The sequence below is a fragment of the Petaurus breviceps genome, unplaced genomic scaffold (genome assembly GCF_028583685.1).
Source record: "Petaurus breviceps papuanus isolate PSGF00001 unplaced genomic scaffold, PetGlider_PUasm1.0 186, whole genome shotgun sequence".
Taxonomy (NCBI): domain Eukaryota; kingdom Metazoa; phylum Chordata; class Mammalia; order Diprotodontia; family Petauridae; genus Petaurus; species Petaurus breviceps.
This window is the reverse complement of record NW_027185798.1, coordinates 48,487,713-48,513,255: the sequence shown is the minus strand read 5'-3', so window position 1 is coordinate 48,513,255 and position 25,543 is coordinate 48,487,713. Positions and strand designations below refer to the sequence as shown.

At 36.2% G+C, this 25,543-nt stretch overlaps 1 protein-coding gene across 4 annotated transcripts in view; it reads left to right on the top strand.

The window, feature by feature from the left end:
- The window catches only part of STXBP3 (syntaxin binding protein 3), a 54,572-nt gene that overhangs the window by 20,803 nt on the left and 8,226 nt on the right, over positions 1–25,543 (top strand). For 3 of the 4 annotated variants that reach the window (XM_069090477.1, XM_069090479.1, XM_069090476.1), the window contains 12 exons: positions 3,851–3,929; positions 5,764–5,864; positions 9,216–9,370; positions 11,026–11,116; positions 12,018–12,050; positions 13,621–13,745; positions 15,631–15,735; positions 15,853–15,910; positions 16,173–16,238; positions 19,538–19,618; positions 20,313–20,451; positions 23,711–23,817. In XM_069090477.1, coding sequence (XP_068946578.1) covers positions 3,851–3,929; positions 5,764–5,864; positions 9,216–9,370; positions 11,026–11,116; positions 12,018–12,050; positions 13,621–13,745; positions 15,631–15,735; positions 15,853–15,910; positions 16,173–16,238; positions 19,538–19,618; positions 20,313–20,451; positions 23,711–23,817 — 1,140 coding nt within the window. The remainder of the gene's footprint in view (positions 1–3,850; positions 3,930–5,763; positions 5,865–9,215; positions 9,371–11,025; positions 11,117–12,017; positions 12,051–13,620; positions 13,746–15,630; positions 15,736–15,852; positions 15,911–16,172; positions 16,239–19,537; positions 19,619–20,312; positions 20,452–23,710; positions 23,818–25,543) is intronic. The other variant, XM_069090478.1, reaches the window with a different exon arrangement.

Genomic DNA, 25,543 nt, shown 5'->3' with positions numbered 1-25,543 from the left:
ATTCTGCCTTCCTTCCATAAGAGGCCTTTCCAATAAGAAAGTACTAGTGCCAGTACTAGTCTCCAGTACTAGTGCCTTCCTTCTAAGATGACCTTAAATTTACACTATACCTATCCATTAGACACATGATTATATGCACGTCATCTCCCCCATTAGAATGTGAGCTCCTTGAGGGCAGGGACTGTGTCTTTTTCTTTATATCTTGGGCATATAGCATGGTGCCTCATGTAGCCCCTAATAAATGCTCATTGATTGACTGACTGACTGAAGAAATTCAGTGATTCTGAGAGGTAGGTGGAGTAAGGAGAGGGCAAATCTGCCAGGCTGGTGCAGAAGAAGGGGTTAGATTGTGAGCAACTTTTAATGCCAAACAGAGGACTTTGTACTTGGTCCTGGAGTAAGAATAAGGGGTGAACATGATGAGTCTTGGGCTTTAGGAAAATGACTTCCAACTGAGATTTTCTGTGCATGATTCTGTGTGTATTTCAAAAGTTAAATTTTTACTAAGTTGTAGATTTTTTTTAGTTGACTCTTCCCTGTTTATAACAAAGTTTTCCCCCTTAAATGAAAGTCCAATTTACTGTATATAAAAAAGAATTTTAATAATACATTAGTTACTTTTATAATTATGTTAAAATATGAATTGTGTAGAACTTTAGGGAGAGGGGGGAAGATTTCTAAATTGTTTCTGTTCCAGATAAATAAAACCTATTTAAAGTATTTTTTTGTAGAAATTTAGTTAAAATAAATATTGAATCAGTTCTGTGCACCTTTATGCCTTTGCTGTGGCCAGAAGTATTTGTGTGACACATCTTTGACATTTTTGATCTACTCCTTTGTATTTGCTTTGAACTTAACCCTGGATTTCATTTGTTACTTTAAAAGCAAATAAAGTATCAGGCACCTCTTCCCTTGAACAGCAACTCTGCTTTTTATAACCTCCTTTACTCTTTCCTGCCTAAAAGATTAGCTAGAGCCATGATCCTTAATTTCACTTCCCTACTAGCCCAAGCAGAAGTGAGCACATGACCAAAAGAGATGAGCATGTGTGGTTAATTCTGCAGCTTAATGTAGGAAGTTGAGAATTACATATACATATACATTCACATACACATGTATTGGTAAGTGCTATCTGCTGCCTTCTATTGGTTATTTTTGGTTTTCAGAGTACATATTTTCCAAGTATCTTTTGGGTTTGCTTAGTTGATCAAAAGTGCTTATAGCATCTACTTGTTTTCAGTCTAATCAGTTGTTTGTTTTTTAGAGTAATTGATGTCTTTCGTAGGGGCTGCTAGCTCATTCAACAAACATTTAATAAGCATCTTTTTAAAATAGTAAAAGCCTTTAAGGACACTTAAATAAACAAATCTCTAGGTTGCAGCTAGTCCTTGCTAGCAATGGGTACATCCAGTAATGCTGATGTTTCTTAAATATGTTCCAGGAATTTTGCTGCGCTGGGGATACAAAGGCAAGAAAAAACAGTTCTTGCCCTGAAAGAGCTTACATTCTAATGGGGGTAAACAAGCAGAAGGGCTCTGAAAGGGGGTGTGGCAAAGTTTGGAGAGTTAAAAGCACAGCTGGGAGGCATATAAAGCATGATGAACCTGGTCTGTCCTAAAAAATGGAGATCCCCAGCCAGCTCTTACTGATGGGAGAAGGAGGCTCTGGCATAGATTTCCAGTGATTTTTCCAAAGTGAGAAGTTACTCAACCATGAGTTGAGTCATGGTATCTCAGTCTAATGACTCAGAAGCCCAGCTGGGAGGAGAATAAAGCAGGGCTGGCCCAGACCATTCTCCAGTGTCTCTTAGTAGATATTGATGTCTGCTTCACCTGGTGTATTAAACAGAGAGCTGGCCTAGAGTCAGAAGCTGAGGAAGACCTGGGCTCAAGTTCACCTTTGTGACCCTCGGCAAGTAAGTCATTTACCCACTCAGTGCCTGCAGCAGCTCTTCAAGACTGTCAGCTACAGAGCAGCTGTTGATTGATGTTGGTAGAGAAAGTTCCGCACAGAGAATTGCCAGTAATTGATGAAATTTCACAAAATACATTTTTGTGATAAGTATTGATTAAATGCATATGATGTGATTAAAAAAACTGTACCAGATACTGGGGAAAACTCTTGAAATATAACCCCAGTTCTCTAGGAACATATTTTATTAGCCATCTATTGTGTTTCTATCTATCTGTGTATACACATATATGCTTACATGTATGAGTACATATACATGTACGTGGGCATTTATTCAATAGATTGACAACAAAATTTGATAGTACCCTCTAAAGAAACAGAAGTTTAGTGGTTGGTCTGTATAACTCAACAAAACTCACTTAACTTCTCTGAGCCTCAATTTTCTCATCTGTAAATTGAATTGAACTAGATGGCTTCTAAGATCCCTTATAGCTCTAAATCTTATGATCCTATAATCTGTGATCCTAAATTAACAATGTTTTTATCGACACAGAATTGCTGATATATACAATTTGAGAATAATTTTAATGTTTAAAAATTAAGGTACAGTTCAATTCTTGCAATCTACAAATATTTTAAAAAGGTTTTATCTGGAATAGTAAATATTTAGAAATCTTCCCCCCCACCACCACCCATCCACTGTACAGTTTTCCTGCTGATTATGAGTATGTTATTGGTTTTTTCTCATTGCGTTTGCATACTTAGAGTCATCTATTAATTAATATCTTTATTTACTTCTCTGTCCTTTTTTTTTTTTTTTGAGAGGGTGTCATGACCCTCCAATCTTTGAATAAAAGCAAGGTAACACTTTTGTGTCTAGGGTTTTCTTTGGTTTGGTTTGGTTTTTGGTATGCGTATTTTTCTAACCCATAACCTGGATGAGTTCTTCATCTTGAAGCTTAAAGCATTTGTTTTTCTGATTCTTTACTTGCTTCTTTTTCTAGAGGAACCTTGCCACTCTCTGATATGCATATCTATTGCTCCACATATCCTATTGCAGTAGCATGAAAATTTAACACTTCTAGGTGTTAAATGTATTTGCTTTCTACTACTTCTTTTTAAATAGCCATGACCCAAATTTATTTAACTTTTTTATGTCATGGATCTCTTTGGCAGGCTGTGAAGGATGTAGACCCCTTTTCAGAATAATATTTTTAAATCCATGAAATAAAATACAAAGGATTACAAAGGAAACCAATTATATTGAAATAAAGATGTAGGGTTTTTTTTTCCTATACAAATGATGGACCCCCTGAAATCTATCCATAGGCCCCAGGTTAAGGAACCTTTCCTTAGTGCTTTTGCAGATTAGTGATTTTGTAAAAAAGTGATCAAGGAATCTTTATTTCTGGAAATCTGATTTGCTTTTATGTTTTTAATATTTATGGCACAGAAAATTGTTAAAACAGTATCGTTACATAAACAACAAATGTTCTTTGAGGGACACCTCATGTTTTTTGGAGTATCTGTAGAATTATTCCCTGAAAGAGTCATTGTTCCTCTGCTTAGCAATATTCCTAGTTCCGACTGGTACAAGCACAATGATCAATTCATGAATTCTTTTGTTATTTTCCGGCTACGTATTGATAAGTCGACAGTATTCTACTGTATTTCATGCTTTGGGTACCCTATTTTCCTGGCACTGTGATTTTGAATGAGAAGTATAAATGAATTGTTTCTCTATATTGTGGAGTGGCTTTGCCTAAAGCCATGTAAATTACAAAATTTCTTGTTTTACTACACATGCAGTCAGTGGTTCTTTGGGTATCTTAACAATAGGTAGACAAGGGAAAACATGTTGGGGAGCAATTAAATTAGCATTTCATTAGTATTTAACAAACTTCTTTAATCAACTTCTAATAAAGCTTATTTTTTTAAGTCTGTAGATTGTTTTTTACGTGACTTCTCAAGTAAATCAGAGGGCAAGTACAAAGCAGCATATGTATACTTCACTGACTGTAAGTAAACTTTTTTGAAGATACATGTTAACGTGTTATAATCAAAGTTGATGGCCTGGGAAAGCAAAGAGGGGTGGAATGATTAAGGGTAAAGAATCCATGTGGGGATAGGGAATGAGACATATGGAGGCACAGAAAGGCAGGAAGTTATGGAGATTATTCCAGATAGAGGAATTTCAGACTTAAAGGATTATGGGAAGTGAAACATTGTGGATAAGATCAAGGGTAGAAGTGCCCCTCTATGTGACTGAGTTGAGATGAAAGTGCAAATTGTGGAAGCTGAGATTTGTGAACTGGGAAGCCAGAGGATTTGAGGGGATATGTATGCAAATTAAAATTGAAAGGCCAGAATTGGGATGGAGAAGAAGCCTTCAAACCACTTACCAAACTGCTTGAAAAAGGAAGGGCTTTTGTAGAAAATAGCCACCAGGAGGTAGATGAAGTAAATGGTGACGGTACTACAAGAAAGGCCTAAAAAATGACTGTAAAGTAAGGAATGAAAAACATTTATTCCTTTGTCTCACTCTGCATCCCGTGGGAACTTAGACTTCTCCCACAAGACCCTGGTTTTTAGAGGTAAACCTTTACCTTACTGGGCTTGGAACCAAACCAGTTTAGCACTCTAGTCCTTCTCCGTTTGCTACTAGCTCATTGTCAGCAAACCTCTCCCCAACTCACCCCCTCCCCCAGCTATAGCTCCTTTGTGTGTTATCTTGCCCCATTAAAATGTAAGCTTCTTGTGGGTTGTGACTGTCTTGTTTATTTGTATTTGTAGTGCTTAGCACCGCCCCTCACATATAGTAATCATTTCATTCCTTCATTCTTCCTCCTGGCTTAGAGTATTGGAGGTTAGGAGAGATGAAGAGGGACACACTGAGTACAGGAGAAGTGTGACCAAAGACTGATTACTTTCTGGGAGGTGCTAGGTCCGTAGTAATTGTTGTCCTCTTGCTTACTATATTAAAAAAAAAATTTTAAATCCACATGATCCGTCCCACTGATTGATTTCTCTGTTCTTTACCAGTGTCAGATCATTTTGATGATTGCTGCTTTGTAGTATAGTTTGGCATCCAGTATTGCTAGACTCTTCTGTCGTAGTGTCTTTTATTTAAGTAAATTTATTTTAAACTAAATTGAACTTATAGAATTAGCAAAGTATAGCACTAATTTATTTTGCAGACCTCAAAGCTTCTAATCTAAGGACTCTTTAGGCTGAAGTATATTATGTGGCTCTTAGTGCCAAAGTGTGAAATTGTAATATACTTCTACTATACATTTTAAATACCCTGTAAAAGTAAGGGTACTAAGAAACCACAAGGGTAGAATCAGGCAGTTTCTAGGCATGGGAAAGATTCCTGTAGTTTGAGTAAATAGGAAAAATGGAAAGAGGGGGGAGATGAAAAGGTAGGATGACACCAGCAGGGAAATCTTGTAGTGGGAAAAATACCTAAAATTGCTGAATATAGAAGTGCCTTCAGTGCTATCCTACCTAGCATATCATGAGTGCAAAGTCCATTTTAAACTCATCCTTACCAAGATTTTTAGCTAGGTCTATTGGGAACTTTTTTTTTTCTGGGGAAACATAGCTGGGATTTTATGATGGAGGTGGGTTGCTAAAAGTAGGGTTTGTTCCACAACCCTCTTGACTGGAATTTATTCTGTAAAATGAGGGATGACTAAACTCATACCTGGTTCCTTTCAGAGATGAGTGTTAAAATTTGAATATGAGGAGAAATAAAACCTTTTACCAATCAGTATGATTTAATATATTGAATTAATAATATTTGGTAGAAAAAATTAAGTGACTTTCCATATTGTAATCTTTATCTTTCAGTTTGCCCTGACAGTCTGTTTAACAAAATTAAGTCTTCCTGTTCCAAGTCAATAAGAAGATGTAAAGAGATAAATATATCTTTCTTTCCACTGGAATCTCAAGTAAGCTTTCCGTTTTTTAATTTTGAATTAATTTTATGAATTTATATGTGAAAATGATAAGTATATACACTTGAATGTTGAATGAGATTAAAACCTAATAAATATTCTGTACAAAGGTTAAAAAAAAAGAGCTTTAAATTGGATCAAAGCATTAAGAATGAAAAGTGATGGTTACGTTTCAGTTACTAACTTCCATGAAGGTCAGAACACATCCCATCTCATCTAAGAAATTTAAGTAATTTGCAATCATTTCTTAGATGATACTCAAAATAAGCATTTCTTATTCAGGACTTATATCCATGTGTAAGAATAAATATTACTATCACTATAGCCAGAAACTCATTAAATTTTTGGTATTTTATATTTTTTAATAGTCATACAGTAATTTAATGTGCAGAGCTAAGTGGTTTTTTTTTTATAATTTAGAGCAATAATTATGAGTCCCCTGTTAATGAACAGTTCTTGTGTTTTATTCTGCCACGTATCATTTTTTATAGATGACTTGGTGTTTTGCTCCGCTTTTAGGTTTTCTGCACCTTGCAGAATTTAGTTTAACCCTGGTTATTGAAACCTGGAGTTAGGAAGAATCACTACTTCAGGGAATAGGAGCATCCTAGAGGAGGATCATCTCTTTCAAGATCTGATTGTTTTCTAAGCAGTATTTCAGCTTTTTAAATGTAGGGCTAAGAATAGATATTGTACTTTTGACTTCATTGATATAGAAAACTCCCAGATAAGGAATTCCCTTTACCATCGAGGTCAACTCAACACAGTCACTTCAACTTGTAGTCTTTAGTTGCCTAGAGCACTGAGAGTAGGTACTTGCCCAAGTTCACACAACCAATAGGTGTTAGAAGTGACACTTGAACCCAGGTGTTCTTGATGCTGAGGTAAGGCTGTTCTGTATCCACTATATCATACTACCTCTTTTTTTTTTTAATGAGAAATTTTTAAATGTGTTCTCCAAAAATCACCTTTAGGGATTTCTTTTCTTTAAACTATGGTATGTAAATATCAGAGGGTACAGATGAACTTTGTAAATAGGGAATATAAACAGAAGGGTGTACTTGATTAATAGAAGCAGATTCCTTTGATTCATAGGAGACTATGAATCAAATCTATCCTACCCTCATTATCAAATTCTACAATGGATATAGGAACAGCAATGACAACTAACATTTATGTAGTACTTATGGTGGACCACGCACCGTGCTTTATAATTATTATTTCATTTGAATCTTATAACCCCTGGAAGGAGGTGTTATTATCTCCATTTTACAGAGGAGAAAATGGAGGCACAGAGGTTAAGTGACTTTTCCATGGTCACACACAGCTAGTAAGTAACTGAGGCCAGATTTGAACTCTGGTCTTCCTGATAGTGGGCTTAGTACTTCATCTACACTGCTGGCTAGCTTGAAAGAAATTTGAAAATGAGTCTTGTAGATAGCCTCATTTTTTTATTTCTGATGTAGGTAACCTTCTGCCTTTACGTGTGTGAAGGCATGATTTATAAAACTTGTATTTAATGTTTTTTACATACCAGCAGCCACTCCAGAACCACCCCCTCTCTCTTCTACCTTGGACTCCTTCCTGTTTTATCTTGGACCACCTTTTATACCTCAGCACTCTACTTGACCCACAATGAGGACAGGATTAGATCTGAGGTAGCAGAACTAGTAGAGGAAGGGAAGCAAATGCCCATTATAAATAAGTTTTTCCTGTTCATTAAAATAATTACCCTACAGGTCTCTACTAGAAAACCTGTTGTAATCTATTTAAAATTATTTTACATACTCCAAAGCAATAAGGCTACATATCTTTTAAAAAAAATTCTGTAATTAAGATTTTATTAATTCAGACTAGGCTTCCTCACACTTAGTCCATTTAGATGGGACATACTCCCCTCAAAATTCAACATATATAAAACCAAATTAATAATCTTCTTTCCTCAGACTTGCATTGCTTCTTCCACTTCTGCCAATTTCCCTGTTTCCATAAATGGCACCATCATTCCCCTAACCACCTAGGCTTGAAATCTTGAAGACATCTTTGACACTTAATCTCCTTTTGAGTCACTACTTCCAAACAGCTCCTCATATGCCTCTATTTTCATTCCCACTGTTACTACCTTAGTTCTAACCTGAATTTCTATACCCAATACTTGACTGGTTTTCTGTTTGTTTTTCTGCCTTACAATTCTTCCTATAAAGTACTACTAGATTAACCTTTCTAAAACAAAAGATTAATGTACTTCATCTACAATACTAATTTCCCACCTTTACTTAGGAGTCTCAAATGGCCCTCCTTGTCTATAAGATAAAATCTAAGTTCCTGAACCTCAGATTAAAAGTCCTTCACAGTCTAGTTTCACTTTACCCAGCTGAATTTATATTCTGCTGTTTCCTAACAAAAAATTTCCATTCCAGCCAGCCTGGTCTGTTCACCATTCCCAGAACATACTTTCTTCATTTCTCATACCATCCTTTGCTCATATCATTTTATCCACCCTCTCTTGTCTGACTAACCACATCTTGTGAATTCTATAGAACCTACTTCTGGTTCTAGGGCCTTGGCCATTCTGGTCCATATTTTCTCTTAACCCTAATTCTAAAATTAACATTTGTCTATACCAGTCATTTAGACATTTGATTAAATACTTCTTTGCCTTGTTACATACCTGCTTTATGTATGAATATAATGTCTTCCTATTCTTGAGGTCAAGAATCCTGGCCTGTGATTCTATCTTTCTAGGTGCCTAGAACAATACTTTGCTCTGTGAATGAATGAGCAAATGAACTATTTTGAATGGTGAAGGGTTTAATTATTGATTCATATAGCTGTTTATATTTCTATGTATGAGTATTGAAGAATATAAAACAAATGAAGAGTATCAGCTAATGGTTTTAAATTACTATATTGAATATAGAATAATTTCCATAGTGGGTTAAGATTTTTTTGGTTTTGCTTTGTATTTCTCTCTGCCTAATATAAGGCAGCTTACTAGTTTGACTACCTCAGATTCCTCCATTTGTTATGCAGGTAGTGAAAAGCATGCAATACACTGTATAAGAGGCAAGACATGGAAAGAGGTAGACTATCAGGAGAGTAAGAAAAGGAAAAAAGGATGAAATCAAGATAACAGAGAAAATGGGATGTGATTGAGGTAAAAACACAATTGTATCAGGAAACCTAGCATATTTAGCCATCAGGGTTTTTCTTTTCTTTTTTTAAAATGTGGGCTCCAAACAGCATGTTTCTTGATACATTTTCTTAATCTAAATGCTAACCACTAGTATCAGTGTATTAATTTAAATTTCTAAATTGCTGTATTTATTTATTTTTCTTATTTAGGTATTTACTCTTGACATACCAGATGCCTTCTATTATTGTTACAGTCCAGATACAGGCAGTACAAATGGCAAAGATGCCATTATGGAAGCAATGGCAGAGCAGATAGTTACTGTATGTGCCACTTTGGATGAAAATCCTGGAGTCAGATATAAAAGGTAAGATAATAAGTTGTGTTATTACTTGTTGACATCTAAAAAGGGCAATAGGGCATGTTTTCTGTTATGTGATTTTTTGTTTTTTGTTTTGGAGAAATATAAACTAAGTTATTATCGTTTACTCCAAGTAAATTCAATCTCAGAGATAAAACGCATAAGTTCATACTGCATAGGGTCATAGATTTAGAGTTGTAAGGTTTCTTAGAAATCATCTAGTCCAGCCTCCTCATTTTACTGGTAAGTCAAAAGAGTTAGAATTATTTGCCTAAGTTATAAGCATTTTAAATGTTTAAAACTTATTACTTCGCTTCATGACTTGAATTGGACATTATGTATAGACTTGTACATTTTTTTTTTGCTTTTTTTTGGGGGGGGGGCAATTGGGGTTAAGTGACTTGCCCAAAGTCACACGACTAGTGTGTCAAGTGTCTGAGGTCGGATTTGAACTCAGGTCCTCCTGACTACAGGGCCGGTACACTATTCACTGTGCCACCTAGCTGCCCCAACTTGTACCTTTTTAATGGAAAAAGATTTTGGTTAGCATTCAGGAAGGGGAGCTGATAACCTAATATTTTTGTCATTATAACTAATTTTATTTTCTTATGGTTTTAAACCCCAAAATTAAAGAGTGTTATTTCCCAAACAAGAAACAGCATGACATAATGGATTAAGAGCTGAACTTAGACCTAATAAGATCTGGATTCATGTCCTGCCTCTGGCATAGACTAACTTTGTGACCCTGGGCAATTCACTTGACCTGTCAGTGCTCTAGTCAACTCTCTGAGACTGTAAGTTATAGAGAAGGTGCTGATCTACATTGGTAAAGGGAGTTCCTCCATCTGGAAGTTCTCTGTACCAGTGCCATCACAAATCTAGTCCCTGTCTCTGTATATTAAGTATTATAAAAATTCAGTTCAATAAAAAATCAAGTTTAGTGAAATCTCAGTAACTCCAATTCTGCAAATTCAGAATTTGGAAAGGACTAGACTAGAATATACTTAACTTTTGTCTAGTACCAGTGGCTAGAGATTCCAAAAAAAGTAGTGGTCAGGGGAAGAACCTTTTAGGCAGAGAACCTGTGCAAAATGGCCACAGGTGGAAGATGGATTATCAAATACGTAAAGCAGCAGTGTTGTGTATAGGGAGCATCCAGTAGGTAAGTGTGGCTGAAGCATGGTCTTCAGAGGCCCCAAGGCTAAAGTCAGGCTGTTCATGAAGATGGTATATTGGGGAAAGAAGTTACTGGAAAAATTTTGCTTGAGACCTTCAAATTTAAATTTACACCACTGAGTGTAAAAGAAACATTTAGACCAGATCTTTACAATTTGGTGAGATAGTGATTTTTCAGGTTTTTAATCATCATCATGATAGCCAACATTGATCTAGCTCTTTCATTCATTAACTTTCTTGATCTCCACAGCTCTGTAAGGTAGATATTGCCCATGGCAACCCAGCCTATAATTATCAGCAAGAATTGGAACCTAGATCTTGACTCACAGGCCATCACTATCTATTGGATTCCTCACAGAATGACTTAGAAAGATACTTCTTTCAGTTAATTGTGGATTTGGCCATTATGATATTATAAAATGTTGTAATTTTGTTTTGTAGAGGAAATTTTAAAATTTATTTAAACATTTTTTCCATTTTTATAGCAAACCTTTAGATAATTCCAGAAAACTTGCTGAACTAGTTGAAAAAAAACTTGAAAACTACTACAAGATTGATGAAAAAAGCCAAATAAAGGTATAAAATGAAAAGCAAGTAGTCTTTTTACGTGTGTCTCCTTCCCCTATTAACGAAAGACCTGTGTTGTTCTCTCTTAAAATTTAAAGTAGTTTGTTGTCTTTTAAAGGAATCAAATACAATTTAGTGTTTTTTAAATGAATAAAATTAGAAAAATGGTTACATATTTGAAGTAACAAAGCAATACCTGTTTAACACAGTTTGAGTTCCTACTGTACATACTTAAAAGTAATCTGTTTCCTTTCAAAAGTTATCATTTAGACTTCTTTTTCTTACATCCTCTAATTCCTGATTATTTTTGAAAATAACATAGCCTTATTTTTCTTTTAAAGAGGTTTTAAGAGAACCCATGAACTGCTTATTTTGGTTCAAGGGTTTGAGGTTCATATTAAAGAATAAGCACACCTCTTAGCATAAAGATTTGCACATAGTAGGTATTCAGTATCTTCAGACTACATACTTGAATGACTATATAATCTTGAAAGAAATAGCAAATGAACCGCTTTAGACATATTTAAAAGCTTTAATTCTGGTTACATATGTTACTCTGATAGAGGATAAAAATCCTTTAGAAATTAGTTTTAGGGAACTCTTCCTAATTAGACTATTTCAGAGACAAGTCTATAAAAATTCTAATTGTTCCTCGGTCAGCCTTAACTAACTTGTAATAGAATTTAATTTTAACAAACATCTAGAGAATAGCTAGCAGCCAGAGATTCCTGTCTTTTAAGTACAGTAGAATGGAAAGTCACTAAGAAAAAATGTCTTACAGATTTCCTACTATCTGTATAATGGTGTAGATGTGCAGCTTGATTGTCTCCCTGATTGTCTTGTATTAAAAAAAGATCAGGAAATACTGGAGCAGAAAATGGGACAGGACACTCTTCCTTTTTTCTCCTAGGTAGCAGAGAGAAAGAAACTGGGGACAAAGAAGGTGGGAATACTTAGGAATTCCTGTCTAACAAAAAAACCCTTGGCTGTCAGAGGGATTTCAGGAAAAAATTCATACCCAGCAGCTCTGAGAAACTGCAAAAGATTTTGATAGCAAATTGACCTGAAGTCATGAAGTTGTGTATTATGGTTCTGTGATGGTATAGACTCAGAAGTCATAATGTAGACTGAAGTCAAAAGGAGAATTCTAATCAAGTCTGTGGGTTGAGTATAATTATTTAATAATAATTATATATAAGTGGAAACAGAAAGTTAGGCCTAGGTATTAATTTTTAAACTTATTCTCTAGGAGTTTCTACTATGTTATTGCTATATTGATATTCAGCACTTAAAAATATTTAAATAGCATGAATAGAGGTGGCTAGGTGGCACAGTGAATAGAGCACTGGCCCTGGAGTCAGGAGGACCTGAGTTCAAATCCAGCCTCAGACACTTAACACAAAAACTAGCTGTGTGACCTTGGGCAAGTCACAACCTCAGTTGCCCTCCAAAAAAGCAAAAAATAAAAATAAATAGCATGAATGGAAAAGCATGTTTATTTCTTTAAGTTCAGTTCAACAAATATTTACTAAGGGCCCACTGTCTACAAAGCACAGTACTAAGCCCTGAGAGATAAAAAAAATTAATTAAGACGTGGTCTTTGCAGTCATTGAATTCACAGTCTCATCACCTGGTTTGCAGCTCATAACAATCATCACATCTCAGAGGTTAACTAGAAAATGGAATCCATCAATTGAGTTTGTGGGTTAAGTGGGAAAATTTAAAGGTCCTGAAGGAGCTAGACTTAAAAACTATTGTTTTAAAAGAGGGAAAAGAGATAGTATAAAGATGTTCATTTCAAAGAATTTGAGCTATTTTTCTTAAATGAAGTATATAAAGTAACTTTTGAGGTTTTTTTTTAGCTCTGTTGCTTATTTACCTCTTTAGTAAACTGAATTTCTTCATGGTTAATGTAAAGATTTTAGTCTGCTGTTCAGGATCATTTTATGAATTAGTGATTATAAATCATTTCAATTTATCTCATTTTATCTCAATTTATCAATAGAATTTATCTCAATTTATCTCAATTTATCAATTAATATCATTATTATTTATATATTAATTTATATATTAATAATTATCAAATAGAATTTATCTCAATTTATCAATAGAATCCAGTGATATAAATGAATTGAGAAATGTTGCAATAATATTTTCAGTGTTTACAGAGCCTGTTACACAGGGAAAGAGATCTTATAGGAGTTAAATTCTGGAGTTGCTTTGAAATTCCCTGATGGAATTTTTTTTAACGCAGGTTTTATAATCATTATACTGGTTTTTAATCATTTAATTTCCATTTTAAATCATACTTTTGTCATGATGCTCCCCTGATTGCATTTTTTCTTAGAGTACTTCCTTTTAGTTTATCTTTTTCAAGGCAAACCGTTAAGAGACTGTGTTAAGGTTTTAGGGGCCTTGAGGAGGGGCAAGACAGAAAGATATTAGATATTGAATGTATATTCAAAACACCCCAAAATGCTGTTTCTTAAGACAATTTTATTTTATTATGACAGGGTAAAACTCATTCCCAGCTTGTAATAATTGATCGTGGCTTTGACCCAGTGTCAACTGTACTTCATGAACTAACCTTCCAAGCAATGGCATATGATCTGCTACCAATTGAGAATGATACATACAAGCAAGTATAATTGGGGGACATAAAGTACAAGTAACAACATAGAAGAGCTTTTTCTCCTGAACAAAGTATTTATCATTTTGCATAGTCATCAGTGGAAATCTAGTTTTATTTATTCAGATATTTTCTTTTTGGTACAATCTCCCTTCTCTTTTTCACTCCTTTTACTTGAAACAAAAATATAATTTTGACATTATAAATTGAATGGTTAATATGACTCCCTTTGGAGAATTTTTTAATGTTTGATTCTTTTAAGTCCTATCCACTTTGAGACCACATTTAGGCAGCTTGTTTCTTAATAGTTTTATTTGTCTAGACTAAGAATTTCTGTTAAAAAAAATCTATACCTGTTCCAAGTTCTATTCAATAAATTTAGAGTTTTATTTTCCTTCAAAGGATCAGACTAACAGGAAATAAAATAGAAAGTTTAATTGAAGGATATAGTTTTGTTCTCCTAGTAAGCTTTATAATCTTAATTTTGAATTTAGAGGCTAGTGGAACATATTTACTCTGAAGCAGTGTGAGATGAAAACTTAAATGAAGAACAAAAGTTATAGCATTTCCATAAATGGACATACCATATTTCAAATTTTTCTCAGTCATATTGAATAACTTAAGTTTTGCTGTTAAAGAACAAGAGTGAAAATAAGTAAATTCTTCTGAAGTAATTTCATCATTTTGATGAGTTCAGTATTTTATATATGCGTATATACTTTATGAACTTTACCGATTACTGAGTACTTTCACATGTATTACTTAATTTAGATGGGCAATATGAATTTGATTTTGAAAGACTTAATTTAAAAAATATTTTTAAAATAACTACATCTTTATTGTATTTTTTTATTGCATTCTGGTCAAATCTTGGTTTCTGTAAGTTTTCCTGTGCATTATTTGTATTTAAATATGACTAAAAAATATACAGGCACTAACATTGAATGATATTTTTATACACATGTAAAATATATAATTAATAGATATGCCTATTTCTGTAGTATTTGTATGAAAAAGTCTCAGACATAATAGTCTTCTTGAAACAGTATTTTTTATCCTTATGATTTCTAAAAACTGCCTATGTTGCTTAAATTCTTTAAAAACTTACTAGTTACTTTACACAATACATAAAAAGGAATAAGGAAATATGAGGAAGCAAATTAAATTTCTTTTAAGGACCTATTCATAAAGACAATTCATTTATATAGTGGTTTAAAGTTGCAAAGCATTTCACACACAGTTTTACACTTAATCTTCACAAGCCTTTGAGAACAGGACACTTTTTAATCCCATTTTACAGTTGAGGTTCAGAGGGATAAGTGACTTGGTGAGTTACAAAGTTAGAAAAGTGGTTATCCCTGGCCTGTCATCCCATAGCACATGGCATCACCACAGGAACAGTCCACCAGTTTGTCACTGAATACCAGATAATGTTTATAGGAATAAATACCTACCTTTATAGCTTTAATTTAAGGATAGATGATGATGATAAGTTGAAATTTAAGACTTAATAAACACTTTGCATGCATTAACCCCTTTGATCCTTTCCACAATCCTTGAAATAAGTACTACAGCTCTTATCATCCCCATTTTATAGATGAGGAAACCAAGGCTCAAAGAGCTTAAATACTTAACTGTGGTCTTACACCCTATTAAGTGTTGGAGGCAAGATTCCAACTCAGTTTCTTACTGGCTGTCTAGAACTATTTCCAGTATACCATGTTGCCCCAAATTTAATTAAGTATCCTTTATCCAGCTAAAATAGTTGAATAATTACTTGTAGTTCTCAGAAGTTCATTTAATTATTAAAATATTTGTGTATTAGCAGACTTGCAGACTGTCCTCTTTTATTATTTTTAAACTATAAGTTTTAGATGGTTACTCTTGCTTACAGATATAAAACAGATGGGCCCAATGGAAAGGAAAAGGAGGCAATCCTTGAGGAAGATGATGACCTTTGGGTCCGAATTCGACATCGGCATATTGCTGTTGTATTAGAGTATGTGATTACATTTAGCATTTTTATTATAAATACTTGTTAACATTTTTATCTTCAAAAATATTTTAAATAGCAAATTTCTTAGAAATATAAAGTATCTCTCTCTTTCCCTCTCAGAGAAATCCCTAAGCTTATGAAAGAAATCTCATCAACAAAGAAGGCAGCAGAAGGAAAGGTGAGAGAATATTATAATTATAAGGATGATGATACTTTTAAAAATCTTATTTTTAATGCCATTTGGCCACTGATGAATAGGTTTCTTTATGAAGAACCAAGGTACATTCTTCAAATAATTGCAGATAAGCATCTGCTACCTCTAAATTCATAAATTAATCAGTTTTAGTAATACTTAGAACCAGAAAACCTTAAGATTTTCTCATAAAAGATTATTTTAAAAAGCCAACTGCAACAGCTTAAAGTGTTTCCTTTTTCTCTAGACATCCCTTAGTGCTCTTACCCAGCTGATGAAAAAGATGCCCCATTTCCGCAAGCAGATTACCAAGGTATGTAGTATTGTGTCCCATAGTCAGAACATGACAAGTGTCATATTAAGTGATTCCAGTTGTTCATTTGACCTCGTAGTCATCCTTCAGCAGGGTCACCAAAGGACATTTTGTCATTAAATTCCTTGCTCTCCTCTGCTACATATTTCTACACCATTGCTCTGCCACATTGTTGAGTGTTCCTTTTTCCTCTGGAGCTCTTGCTCTGTCATTATATTGCTTCCTCCCCTTTTGACCTCCAGGTCTGCCTCCCACCTTCTGAAGTAATTTTAGCACTTGATTCATGGACTTCTTTTCCACCTCATCCCCTCCAGTGGTTCTTAGTAACTACAACACACAAATATGAAAGATCTTTCTAACATACTGACTGACCTTAGAGTTCTTCAGGCTGTTTGACTCTAGTAACTGTCATCTGTACCCTATTTTGGTCTCCCATTGGCCTATCTATGTCGTAGACCTTATTATCATTTGGGATTTCACCACTTCTAATATCCTGAATTCTGAAATTCTCCTGAATTTCTCCACATAGCTCCTGCCTTTCCTCTCTCCTATCCCAGCATGGATTAGTCAGTTGCTTACTTTTCCTGGTTGCAGCCCTGCAACCCCTTATCCCCCTAATCTTCTACCATGCTCACCCTGCTTAACCTCAATTTTAGGTAATTTCTACCATTTGATTTCTCTACTCTTACTTCTGGGCTATTGAACACTACTGATTTCATCAGTTTTAAATCCATGCCGTCTAATTTGACTGTTGTTTGGCTAACCTTTTATTTCCACTCTTACTGACTACCTACCACAATTTCTTCTATTATTTTAAAGTATCTGGGTGTCATTTAAAGTAGTTGGGTAAGTCATTTACCACTTTGTGCCTCAGTTTCTTCACCTGTAAAATGAAGGGTCTTTTCTAGATGATGTCTAAGGACCCTTCTAGCTCTGGAGTCTATGTTCCTATGACTTTTGGCTTTTTCCTCATGTTCCCAATGTAGCTACCCTGTTCACCCACACTTGTAAAATTGTAGCTTGTTAGAGTAAAAATAGACCTCAAAGGTCATCTAATCCAACTCTACCCAAAGCACCACACAGTTCATGTCCAAAATGTTTACTGAGTACTTGCCGTATACAAGACTAGCTGGGTACTGGGGAGATAAAGACAAAAGCAAATGAGTCCTTGTTCTCAAGGAGCTCATGTCTTGGTGGGCCGATGCACCATGTACACCATTTACAAGAAGTAAATGAAAGGTCACTGGGGGAAGGGCAGAAAGGACTTAACACCTGAGAAGAGATTAGAAAAGACTTCATGGTGAGGGTGATGCCTGAGCTGGGTTGAAATAAGCAAGAATTCTAAGAGGTGCAGATGAGCATGGGGGAAGACATTCATTTCTGATAACTCATTATCCAGCCTCCCCTCGAAACCTTTACAGCAACAGAGTTTACCACCTCCTGAGGCAGCCTGTTCTGATATTAGAGAGCTTCACCTCTTTGGGCCTTAGCTTTCTCAATTCAAAATAAGTGGGGATGAGGGAGAGGAGGAGGAATAAGAAGGAATCACTTCCTTGTTCCAGGTATTGTGCTAATTGCTTTAAAATACTTTCTCATTTGATCCTCACAAGAACCCTGTGAGGTCAGGTGCTATTATTATCCCCATTTTACAGTTGAAGAAAATTAAATAGAGATTAAGTGACTTGTCCATGGTCACACAGCTAGTTAGTATTTAAGGCTGGATTTGAATTCAGGTCTTCTTGCCTCCAGGCTTAGCAGTCTGTCCTCTGTACCAAAGAAACTGCCTTTAGCTAGAGACAGCATCCCAAGGTCCTTCTACCTTTACATCTATGACCCTACAGTCTGAAGTTCTTTTATGCAGCTGGAATTTGCCTTCCTGCAAGAAATGGGAGAAGTATAAATGTTATTTTTCTACCATTATATCCCTTGGAAGAATAGATTTTTTTTAAAAGTTGTAAGTAAGTAGAGATCCTAGTTCTATCTTTTGTTGGAGTCTAGCACTATGCGACTAACTTCTTTTACTTGATGACCATGTAGATATTCATCATCTGGGTAGCTAGGTGGCACCTTGGTGCATAGAAAGCTAGACTTGGAGTCAGGAAGACTCATCGCCCTGAGTTCAAATGTGACCTCAGACACTCACCAGCTGTGTGAGCCTGGGCAAGTCACTTAGCCCTGTCTGTCTCAGTTTCCTCATCTGTAAAAGGAACTGGAGAAGGAAATGGCAAACCAACTCTAGTATCTTTGCCATGAAAACCCCAAATGGGGTCATGAAGAGTCTGACACGACTGAAATGACTGAACATAAACATTCATGATCTACCTGAGTTTTCTCTTCTGAGGGCTAAATATTCCCAGTTCCCTTCAGTTGATATAACCTTGTTTCAGGTTTTATCACCAGCCTGCTAGTTCTTTTCGGTACCTACTCCAGCTTATCGATGTCCCTCTTAAAATATGGCACCTGAAAATGAGCAGTGTCCAAACTTGGGTTCTGGCCAGGGAGAGTATGGCAGAACAATCACATTCTTTGTTCACATGCTTGCTATAAAGGCACATCTTCCCCTCACTTTATGCAGTTGAAATGCAGGACTTTATATTTATCCCTATTAAATTTTGTCTCATTAAATTCAGCCCACCATCGTAACCTATTCAAATCTTGAAAATCTGATAAGCATGCTCTGCCCTAGCATATTCTGTTTTGTATTATTATTTGTAGAGGCCTCATATTCCTAACTAAATTGTTAATTTCATGTGGCCAGAAACTTCTTAATTGTCTTTGTAGGGGCGGCTAGGTGGTACAATGAATAGAGCCCTGGCCTTGGAGTCAGGAGGACCTGAGTTCAAATCCAGCCTCAGAAACTTAATATTTACTATCCGTGTGACCTTGGGCAAGTCACTTAACCACAATTGCCCAGCCTTCCCCCCATCAAAAAAGCAAAAAAAAATTATTTGTATATGGATAGATTATAATCTATAACTGTGGAGAAATAGTAGCCATATGGATGATTTAATGGTGCACCAATATCCGCATAGAAATATTTCCCATCATTCCTACCTCAGCGCCTTTATTCTGTGTAAACTGGCCTCTTCGTGGCTCCACAAAAGCAATGTTATGTTTCTTTTTTTCCTGAGGTGTTTTGGCTGTTCTTCTTTGAATGCTCTGATCCACCCCTTCATTCAAACCCCTCTAAATCTAAATCATCTGTGCTTCAAGGCCGGCTTACACTTCTTGTGATCTGTCACCTGCATAAAGAGAGTATAAAAATGTTTACCTGGGTTTGTTTTTTTCTATTTTTACAGCAAGTAGTACATCTTAACTTGGCAGAAGATTGCATGAATAAATTCAAGCCAAACATAGAAAAACTGTGCAAGACAGAACAGGTACATCTGAAATTCTCACTAGACTTCAAGACTGTTTCATCTCTTAAATTCATGCCTGTCTTTTTGGTGTACACAGAGGGTGGGTGTGGTTGGATGTCAGGTGGCCTCTTCACCCAATGCCTGCTACTACAGTTAAAATTAACTGTGGATAACTTGGTGACTGTATTCTTATTCTTGGTATTACTTAGTAACAGGTCTCTGTTATTGGAGATGAACTTCCTCATGGGCTCAAGTTTTAATTTTGCATTCTGCTATGTTTCATTTGCATTGTTTTTTATTGTTCCCTTATTATTGGTCTGTCTTTTTGACTATGGTTACATTTTTCAGAGTCAGTTTATAGGCAGTACCAAGTTTAAAAAAAAATAATACCCCATTTAAAACAGAATTCAATGGGGGTTGCTAGGTGGAGCAGTGAATAGAACACCAGTCCTGGAGTCAGGAAGAGCTAAGTTCAAATCCAACCTCAGACACTTACTAGCTGTGTGACCTTGGGCAAGTCACTTAACCCCAATTGCCCTGCCTTTCCCCCTTCAAAAAGCAAAAAACCCAAAACAAAACAAAAAAACAGAATTCAAGAGCATTTACTTCTTTACAGCAGTCATATCATTACAATTTTGCCAATATTTATTTATAGAATTCTCAATTATAGAAATGAATTTTGGTTACAGATCAGTGACATTTTGTTTTAATCAAGGACCTGGCACTTGGAACTGATGCAGATGGACAGAAGGTGAAAGATTCCATGCGAGTGCTTCTTCCAGTTTTACTGAACAAAAATCATGACAACTATGATAAAATCAGAGCTATCCTACTTTACATCTTCAGTATGAATGGTATTGGAAGTTTCATTTAATTTTACAATTGTCTGTAATGTTTAAATTACTATTAAATGTGCCAAAGTGCACACAGTAATTTAATCCATGTTAGATGTAAAGGTTAAAACGTCTCAAAGAGGTTCTTAGTACATGGTTTACTATTGGCCATCAGAGGAGATTAGAAAACTCAAAGGCAAGTGAAGAAACAGCATGATATAATGTAAAAGAACTAGATTTGGAGTTGGTAGACTTAAAAGAAATTTTTAAAATGAGAGATCACCAAATAAAAAATTAGGATTAAATTGGAAGACATATATAATTTTGAGGATTTGAAGAATCATTTCATTAAAAAGTCTAGTGTTTGGGGGCGGCTAGGTGGCTCAGTGAATAGAGCACCAGCCCTGGAGTCAAAAGGACCTGAGTTCAAATCCGGCCTCAGAAACTTAACACAAAAACTAGCCATGTGACCTCGGGCAAGTCACTTAACCCCAGTTCCCCTCCAAAAAGCAAAAACAAAACAAAAAAGTCTAGTGTTTCATAGTCAAGGAGCATTTTAGTTCACATTTTACTCTTTTGTTTATTTTTTGAGCCTAGTCCTTCTATCTTGCCCAGACTGGAAGCCCAAGAGCCCCTTGTAGGCCTGACCCCACTGCTGATTATCACAGAAGTTGCTGGGGGCTCTCCAGGGTCCTGGACTTACTGTGGACATCCTCACAATATAGACTCAGCTGCAGCTCAGACCTCTAGAGCTCAAGTGATCCACCAACGTTGGCCTCCTGAGCAGCAGGGACAATAGGCAAGCTCTGCCACACCTGGCTTACTAGTTAATGTTGTAAGACGGAGAAATCTGCAGTGACATAGGACATAACTCGATCCAACACATATTTATTGAGCACCTCAGATGTTCCAGAACATTGCTGGACATTGTGGGAAGGAGATAGAAACATTAGTAAGACCCAGACTTTCCCTCAAGGAGCTTTCAGTCTAGTAAAGGAGATAAGGCAAGTTACAAGTAATTTTTGCCTTAAGCAAAATACAGTGTACTATGGGGTGTTAGAAGAGGGAAAGAGTTAATTTATTTAAGGAAATTCAATATAGTCTCCATAAAGGAGGCAGAATTTGAGCTGGGACTTGGAAATCAGCTAGATTTTTATAGGAAAGATATGAAGGGGCATTCATTCTAGGTGAAGAGACAGTAAGGTGACGCAGGGTCCCTTTGAACTCTAGATCAATGACCCTGTGAATAAACTTTTGTTGAATACCTCTTGTGTGCAAAACACTGGTAGGCAATGAAGGAGACACAAAATGTAGATAAAGCATGACTCCTGCCTTCATGGAATCTATAATCCAGTAGGAGTGTGTCCATATGGTGCATACACCAGTAACTGTAATATAAAATAAGATATAAATGCATTAGAGTAGTGTAAAACAAAGTGTGTATCATGTACAAAGAAAGGACAGTCATTACTAACAGGGGTAGTGAAAGGTTTCATGGAAGAATTGTTCCTTAAAGGAGAGATAAGAATTCAGTAGAGGACGAGAGGACGTTCAAGCACAGGGAACATCATGAGCAAAAGAAGAAGGATTTATCATGAGGAAAGGGAATCGTTTGGATGTAGGGGTGGATGTGTAGTGGGGAGTAAGCCTGGAAAGTAAGAGAGGTGCCAGATTGTGGAAGACCTTTGATACCAGACTAGAAATTTCAGAATTACTTGGGAGGGCAGTGAGGAACCCCTGAAGATTTTTGAGAATAGTGGCATGACATCAGTCAGCCATGTATTAGGGGCTTACTATGTGTGTATGTGCCAGGCACTGTGATGGGCACTCGGGGTGCACTGGGGTACAGTGAATGAAACAAATCCTCATCACAAAAGGAACATGCGTTCTGATAGTAGACACGAGGATAAAGAGGCGATAGATAAAATATATGTGGTTATACACAACAAATATAAAAAGGATAAATATAAATAAATAGTTCAATAGAAGGTAGCTTGAGAGGGAGGGGGAGGGCATTTTAAGTTGTGGGGATCAAGAAAAGCTTCATGTAGAAAGTACTTGAACTTCACCTTGAAGGAAGAGAAGGATTTGAGGAGGCTTAGATAAGGAGAAAACACATCCCAGGTCTGTGCAAAGGCAAGGAAATAAGAGAGGGAGTGTCTTGTGTAAGGAATAAAGAGAAGGTCGGTTTGACCAGCTTGTAAAGTGTAGGATGGCAGCAAGGTGCAGTCAAGTTGGAAAAACCTATTTAGGACAGAGGATGAAGAACTTTAAAAGTGAATTTATTCCCAAAGAAACAGGAAGCCACTGGAGTTTATTGAATAAGTGACCCTGGATAAATCATGTATCGATTTCAATGCTCAGATAACTCGGTAACAGTAAGTTGCAGAACTATTGTTGATCTGCCTTGTGAGGGGATGTTACAAAGGTGAAATAGATGGGACTTGGCACCATATTGGATATAGGGGGCATGGGAAAAAGAGAGTGAGGATCCCAGGATGACACCTGGGTTGTGAGTCTTGCTAGCTGAGAGGCTGGTGGTACCCTCCAGTCATAGGGAAGTTAGGAAGAGGGAGAATTTGAGGTAAAAAAAAAAGTATTGATTTCAGTTTTGGACATCTTAAGTTTAAGACCCAGTTCAAGATATCCACTGGGGAGTTGGAAATGTGAGCCTTGAGATCACCAGACAGGTTAGAGCTGGATAAGAAGATTTAAGAATCATCATCTTAGAGATGGTAATTAAGTCCATGGGTGCTGATGAGATTGCCAAGGGAGATCGTAGAGAGGAAGAAATGAAGAGGGCCCAGGGCAGAAACCTGAGGGACATCTATATTTAGAGGGCATGAGCTGAATGAAGATCCAGCAAGGGAGGCAGAGAAGGTTGGAGAGAGGTAGGACAATTGGGAGAGTATTAAGTCTCAGAAGTTAGAATCTGAAAGTGTATTCATAAGGAGTATTAGGGGTAGCAGTGAGATCAAGAAACATGAGTCTTGGAATGAGGCCATTGGTTTGGACATTAAGTCATGGGTGACCTTCAGAAGTATAACTTAAGTGGGAGCAAGGAGAGGAAGAGCTAGAAGCATCAGGTACTCCTAGTTTTTGAGTTTTGTGTGTTTTTAAAATTTGGTAGTGAAGGGGACAAGAGAGACAGTTGGATGAGCAGGAAAGGTAAGGAGGATACCTTCTTTTAGAATTTGAAAGACCTCAACATGTTTGTAGGTAGATAAAAAGGCATAATTGGAAAGTAGACCTATTCATTCACAATTTGCTTTTCTGTAAGGAACTACGCAAGAAAATTTGGACAAATTGGTCCAGAATGTAAAGATAGAAAATGACAGTGACATGATCCGTAACTGGAGTTACCTGGGTGTTCCTATTGTCCCTCAAGTAAGAAATAGTACATTTTTTATATATACTGTGCATGTATGTACAAAATATGTATTTGATGTTTTAATATGTTACATGTTATGGATTCTAAAACTTGGTCACTTGAATTTTCCCCTATTTTTACAGTAAATGTAATTTCCTAGGGGAGTTATAATGTATGGCTTTTGTTATTATTTTATATTTTTTATTATCCTTTTCATATTTGTTCACAGAAGCTATCATTCTAATAATACATTTATTGACTGGTTCTGAATATAATATAACATAGAAATTGAGTCTGCTTTTTTTATTAGAGATTCAAATTTTTATAAACAACATAGTGGTTCATTTAGTAAATCTGTACTCTTTTCATTAAAATCTGCTGTACTTTATCTTAGATAAATATTTATTGAATGAAGCATCGCCTCTGTTTTGCAGACAGAAACACTAAAGTCCACAGAAGTAGAGTGGCTGCCAGACAAGGCTCACTTCTGGGAGTGGGACTTGGCCTGAGCTTCCAGTTAGTAGCCTCTCTAGCTTCTTCCTACTCTGCCAGGCCGGCCCTGGGGACTCTGTCCCTTGCTCTGGTGGGAAAAGGATACCTGTGAGTCCAGACAAGGCAAAGATTGCATACCTGGGTGACTGATGCTGGGCAGTCTTTCTGAGAGACTTTATTAGAGGCTTTTAAAAGCCTGGGAATTCTCCTACCTACCATATCAGGGCAATTGGAGATGGCATGGCAGGGAGGGTGTATAAAGAGCATTAGATTTCAAGTCAGAATGTCTCCGTATGAATCCTGGTGTTTATACTTGGAAACTGACCAAATTGCTTCTCTCTGGGGTCATTTTCCTCATCTGTAAAATGAGGGAGTTAGATGATATTTAAGTTCACTCTCAGCTTCAAAGTCCTAGGACACTTTAAATGAATGAAAGAAGCAAGTTTTAGCAGTAGAATTTTCGCCTGAATATGTGGTTGTAGTGGAAAAGGAAATGGCTTTGGAAAATTTGGTTTCTACCACTACAAACTAGCTTTTGGCCTGGAGCATGTCACTTGATTTCTCTGGGCCTTAGTTTCCTTATCTAATAATATTGGACTGAGAATTCCTGACAAGCCTATTTCTTTGTAAAGATCAAATGGCTTTGCATTTCAGAACACTTTGAAAACTACAAAGCATTATATAAATATAAGGTATCCTTGTTTTGGTAGAAGTTTAATTTCTCTCTCTTGACTATATTTTTGCAAGTAGACATTTTTATTACTATTTTCAATAATCTTCACATAAGAAGCAGCCAAGCGTAGAGGGAAAAGCCCTGGTCAGAAAGCCCAAGCTATATTCCCAACTCTGTCGCTGGTTAGCGGCGTGATGCGTGCATTACTTAATGTCTCAGAACTTCAGGTCTTTTCATCTATAAAGTAAGCCACTGGAGCACATGGAGCTGGAAGGGCCAGACCTCAGAGGCCATAGTCCAGCCCCCTTGTTTTTCACTGGAGGAAATTAAGATCCCTGGGGTTGAAGTGAGATACCTGTTTTGCCTCCCTTTATAGAGTCACTTAATCTTGGAGTTAAAAAGTCAAGTAGTCCAGCCTTCTCATTCTACAAGTGAGGAAGCAGAACCCCAGAGAGAAGTTTCCTGCTCAAGGTCAAATGCAGTTAATTAGATCTTCAACAAAAATTTTCTGGTTAATCTTAAATTACCCTGAAAATTTTCTTACTCATAAAATCTGGTCAATCAAGTATTGTAGGTAA